The sequence below is a fragment of the Tachysurus fulvidraco genome, chromosome 9 (assembly GCF_022655615.1).
Source record: "Tachysurus fulvidraco isolate hzauxx_2018 chromosome 9, HZAU_PFXX_2.0, whole genome shotgun sequence".
NCBI classification, from domain to species: Eukaryota; Metazoa; Chordata; class Actinopteri; order Siluriformes; family Bagridae; genus Tachysurus; species Tachysurus fulvidraco.
The window spans coordinates 3,547,430-3,553,429 of record NC_062526.1 but is presented as its reverse complement, the minus strand read 5'-3'; the positions used below and the strand labels follow the sequence as shown (position 1 = coordinate 3,553,429).

The following is a 6,000-nucleotide window of genomic DNA, read 5'->3' as shown; positions in this document are numbered from 1 at the left end:
TTATAAGCCTTATAAATTCCCGGCGCTGCTCCCTGGACTTTGACCCTGACTGCGGTGTCCATTACACACCTCTCTAAATCACAGCTTGGACATTTATAATAGTCTTTGTATACGAAGGTGAAGACGTTTTTGCTGCGCCGTTATTCAAATGGCCATCCAACTCAAAGCACATGAAATTCATGAAAGATTCATTAGCACTCAGTGGCTGGTGTAAAACATTCATCTTTTTATCTCTTCTCACCTTCTATTTCTCTCTATCCATTCCTCCTTTAACCACACTATTTCAGTTCATCTCTCTCTTTCTCTCTCTCTCTCTCTCTCTCTCTCGATATATTCCTCTCTCAATCATCATCACCATCTCTCCTTTCTAACAGTTTTATTTGTGTCTTTTTCACTCTTTCACTAGGTATATACCTCTTATAACTACCCCACCCGATGTGGAGGCCGGGCGAAAAAAGCGAGCAGAGAGAGCGAGAGCGAGAGAGCGAGAGAGAAAAGGGGGGGGAGAGAGAAACGAGAGAGGGAGGGAGGGAGGGAGAGAGAGCGAGAGAGGGAGAGAGACAAAAAAGAGAGGGAGCGAGAGAGAGCGGGAGAGAAAGAGAGAAAGAGAGAGAAAGGAAGAGAGGGGAGAGGGAGAAAAAAGAAAGAGAGGAAGAGAGAAAGCACGAGACAGAAAAAAACGAGCGAAAGCACGGGCGCGCCTCACAACAACACGTCTCTCGACTCAGACGCTCCCTCGCCAAATCACTAAACCTCACTCTCTCTCACTCTCTCTCTCTCTCACTTCCTCTCTTTCTCACTGTCTCTCTCTCCTCTCTCCCTCCCTCTCTTCCTCTCTCTCACTCCCCCTCACTCTCCCTCTCTCCTCTCTCTCTCTCCCTCCCCCCCTTCCCCTGCCACACTTTAATCCCTTCCTCTCCCAGCAGCGCTGCTTGTCTCTTGTCCTCTATCACTCTTTACATGGACATTATTTCCTGGAATACTACATAAATCATTCACTTTTCACCAGTGGACCTTTGGCCCGTTCAGGATTCCGTTCTCCACTACAAGACCGGACATTTATCATTATTATTATTATTATTATTATTATTATTATTATTATTATTATTATTATTATTATTATTATTATCCACCACCGCACCCGCTGCTCTTCCTCACTCACACACACAACAGCATATCGGGCTCATGAGTGTTTGAACCTCCGCGTCTGTGTGTGCACGCGCGCGTGTGTGCGTGTGTGTGTGTGCGCGCGTGTCTCTGCATCTGGTCTTCGGTCCGGGATCCTAACCGCGCTCGCGTGCCCGATGCCCGATGAGTGAGCGCGGACCCGTCGGCGCGAGACTTCGCTCTCCGTCTCGCGCCTCCGTTGGCTGAATCCGCGAGCCGCGCGCTCCTTCCTTCCCCAAGCACGCGTGGGATACAGGATTCACCGTCCTGTTGTTTTTGTTTGTTGTTTATCTCGAACAGGGTTTTCGGGACCGTTTAGCTGGAATTACTGGAATAAAAAGGGATTTATTCTCATCATCATGAAGTCTCTCCTGCGCGAGGGTAAGTGTCCGTTAACACACGACCATTCTTTTCAACTTTAATTGTCCTTTATTATTTTTGTGGTTGTCATATTGTAGGAATAAAAAAAAGTACTGATACTGAATCAGTGATGCATAATAAAGCTGTCTCGTTTACATGCATGCAGTAGAAATGCGTGTATAAATAAATATGCAATAAAAAAAAAGAAGAAAAAGAAGAAGAAGAAGAAAGCTCTTTTTAATGAGTAATGCACGGAGAGCTCGCGCTCGGGCGCTTCGGAGCGCGTGCATTCGTGTTCCTGCAGATTTTGCGCCCATCTCGGCTCTAATTTACACTTGTCTGAACACGACATGAGTTCAAAAACGCCCCAGTACACTGTTAATACAGTGCTCGTGCTCACATTGTTTAAATAACTCATGCAACACTGAATAACCGGTTTAGAAACCTACATAAGTTCTAAACACAAACTGGGTGTTAATGCGACACTGTACGAATGAATCCGGTAACGCACGAGCTCAACGTTGCGTGTGAACGTTAAGACGTTAAGAGTTTACCGACACCTCAGGTGATCGTTCAGCAATGCACGAGTTAATTCAACACTCTAGGAGTTAAAATGTTGCAGTGTCTCGCGTTGGGAAGAAATTGCAAATATTTAGGTCTTGATTCTGATTATTCCTGAAATACAAGCAAATCCTTATGTGTAAAAGAGTTACTGGGATTCATTTGCTTGCATATGCATATGTTTTAGCATAGAAGCGTAGACGAAAGCTTGGGGGTGGAAAGGATGGATGGGGTGGGGGGGATGGGGGTAGGTGTTCTGTATGTGGACAGACATTCATCATTTATGATATCCAGTTCCAGCAAGAAGAGTGAGACATCAAACTGGGCATCCTGCCTGTTTTCATCTCCTGTCCTATTAAAGTGCTGCCCAAGAATCACGGCTCGTTTTTCATTTTCCCAGCTCGGCACAACACAAGGATGCAACATCTAATCCGTAACGTCTTATCACATGCTTTATGAGCACTGGCTTTCCTCACATGTACTCGAGGAAACGGGTCAGACAAGAGAATAACATTAGACTGATCTGCAGCGTTTACTGATGCAGCATCCTCAATCAAGGCTGCAAGCAGCCATAGCTAGGATCTGTTGTATATCAGATGATTAGCTTATTAAAAAAAAAAAAAGTTGCATAAAAATAGGAAGGAACCAGTGAGGGAAAGCAGCAAAGCTCCACCCTGCTGTTATGTAACACAACGAAGAGGCGCTCCATCCCGAGTCTGTTTCTTATCGGAGGAGAAAAGAGTACAATAGAGTACTCGATTCCCCAACTCCTTTAACTAAATCCTTTTATATGATTAAGAGAGCCAGTTGGTCTGGCTGTGTAGGTGAGTGAATATATTTGTGCACAGCACCCAAAGCAACCGATCTGCTTCTCAGGTGGAGGCTAGGTGATGGATTATCCTAAAGACGGTTTCCAGTAGTCATGTGAATTTTTTTTAGGTGCAGCATGAAATTTATAATTAGAATACTTTCGGTGAACTTCATCTTTTACTCTGGTGGCTGTCCATAACATTTTATACTGAGATGAATCGTCTGGTCTCATCCGCTGAGCCATACTTCCCTCTCGAAATGGTAGATTCTAGAAATGAGGACCATCACATCCTACCTTCAAGGAGCTCCACTTCCTTATTATTTCTTGCTGCAGGGGTTAGGTATTCTAACATAGTCTCCAGTTTGCAAATCATCATGACTCAATTTGCAAAAAAAAAAATGTTATGCATTTTGAATGTCTTCTTGAGAATGAAACTGGATTAAATCCAAATGTCGTCATCTTTTTAGATTATGTTTACAGATTCTAGAGAGAGTTAAAATGAATGGTGGTAATAGCACCGCCACTGTCTGTCTGGAATTTTGCATGTTTTCATATAGATTTCTTTCAGGGTCTCTTGTTTTCTTCCAACATCTCAAGCCATGCCAGTAGGTGGATTGGCAAAACTAATGGACATCTTTTATTTAAATACAGCCTGGAGTGGGTGGTCAGGTGTAAAGCTTACAGGATAAATAACACACTGCATTTACAGTGTTTCTTCATTCATCACAGGTTGCCGTTTTATCCTTTCGTGATTTCAACGACAATTTTTTTTTATGAATTACCAAACAGAACCAAGCAGGTTTATTGAGCAAGACTGGTTAAGAATTTCTGTAAATGTTTATGGGATTGGTTGGGATTCCTTCAGAAAGTATGGGATTAGTCAAGAGTTTCTGCAGGAGTGGATGGAATTTGTCAAATTTCCATCAGAAACAAATACAATTATTTATTTATTTATTTATTTATTTATTTATTTATTTATTTATTTATTACTTAATTCAAACAATACATAGGTTCCACATGATTGAACCGAATAACACAATTTGTTTTCATACACACAACATAACTCGAGTGTGTATTTCCAAAACCCTGAATGTAAATCAACCACCAAGCTCACACCTGAGCTGAGAATCAAACCCATGATGTCTGTGTGTTCCAACAGACCCATTATCACTGCACTATTCTACCAAGTATAGCTTAACTGGCTACATTCAATCCTATAGATCTGATCGATGGCAGGCAGCATTCCTATGAGATTTCACAACGGAACTGGTTTACGTTAATACTACATGAATCGATCAAGCTCGTGTCGTTCAGAAATGAAGTTTAAGGTTATCAATGAAATCATATTTCGTCGAGAAACTTTAGATTTTTATGCAAAGAAGATGTGATGTAATTTTTTTTTCTTAAATCTGACTGACTACATATTTCTTTTTTCCCCCACTGTGGGATTAGACAGTATTTTCAAAACATCCACCAAAATTGTTGACTTTAACCAAAATGTTATGTCTGGGATGTTAGTCATGTAGTGACAGAAAGCTGAGAGGAAATAAAATGAGTGAAAGTAAGAGAGAAAAAAAGAAGAAAAAGAGGTTGACGACGCATTGTGCTGATCTCTGCTGGTGTGTTTTGGCCGTGAGAGCTGTAGAGAAAGACAGCACCCGGTCTGTGAAAGCGCTGATTGGCGACAAGCCAGTGGACTTACTGTACTGTATGTGTGTCAGAATAATGTATGTGTGTCTGTCTCTTGGACTTCCTATCTCCTAGTGTCTCCTAACAAGTCTGCTGTAAGCCCAACCTATTAAATCCATACAAACACACATTCACGTGCAGTTTTCCTAAACTGGATTTTAATTGAGATTTGAGCTCACGGCTTGACGACTTTATATTAGTTTCGTGTAAACAGGCCATTTTGGAGGTAAGCGAGAAAAACAGTTTCTATCCTTCCTTTTATCTAATTATATTAATGGCTTCTAAATGCCATCTTCATTCTCTCATTTCCTCCTTTACAGCATGTTGTAATGAGCCTCTTTCAGCCCAGCCTGCTAACACACACTGACACTGGAATCTATGGAGTCACTACGATGGCTCATTTAGAGAAGCGTAGAAATGCATTCCTCATTATTTACCCGTCAAATTACGGGAACGATACGAACGCATGTCGAAGACAGAGAGAGAGAGAAAGTAAGAGAGAGCAAGCTTGCTCAGACACCAGTAAGCTCCGTTCTGCACGTATACGTGTGCGTGAATGAGTCACAGGGGAGTTAGAGTCATTTATCACAGCAGGTGTAAATCGGTTCATGTCGCCTCTCATTTTGCTCGTGGAATATCAATGATTTAAATATGTTTTAAAACAACAAAGTCTTTTCTCTTACGTAGATAAACGTCATGTTTAGGGTTTCTTAGCCGCTCTCGTAGAAACGTGAATTCATGTTAGGTTTAGATTTTGTTCGTCAAGCAACATTATAGTATATATTATAAGCAACTATATACTGTATTATCCAAAGGACCTGCTGCTAAGAAACCGTATTCATTCTAATGTTACTGCACGAAATATTGTTTGAACATTCAGTATTCACATACAGTATATACACTGGTGGGTCGGCGCTGTTTCTGTTACTGTTTATTGTCGTTTGTGTATTGTATTTTTTGTACTTTTTGTATTGTCTTGTAACTTTATGTCTGCACTGTCTTTTGTCCTGCACTGTCTTGTTTGTCTTGTCCTGCACTGTTTGCACCAGGTTGCACAGTTGCACTTTATGTGGCTAAGACTACTTACATGTCCTTAGCCCTGTCTTTGTTTTGTGTAGCACCCTGATCCTGGAGAAACGTTGTCTCATTTCACTGTGTAATGCAACAGCTATATATGGTTGTAATGACAATAAAAGCTTCTTGACTTGACTTGACTTGAACTTTGCACACCATAGGCTTTATTATTCTATTCAAATATTATTATGTACACACGGCCCAATTTATAAACCAAAATCCTGTGGTACTTGGAGCTTCCTGTGAAATTTACCTGAACTTTATTTCAACAATTTGCAGAATCAAATCCAAAACCGTGACTGTAACTTTGATTTTTTTTTTTTCAAGTATCGTAATCG

General features: G+C 41.2%; 1 protein-coding gene across 1 annotated transcript in view; it reads left to right on the top strand.

Moving 5' to 3' along the window:
• Positions 1-912: 912 nt before the first annotated feature.
• rtn4r (reticulon 4 receptor) overlaps positions 913-6,000 on the top strand; it is a 72,783-nt gene continuing 67,695 nt past the window's right edge. The window contains exon 1 of the mRNA XM_027162949.2: positions 913-1,548. Within this exon, the coding sequence (XP_027018750.1) occupies positions 1,527-1,548 (22 nt within the window). The 5' untranslated portion in view covers positions 913-1,526. The remainder of the gene's footprint in view (positions 1,549-6,000) is intronic.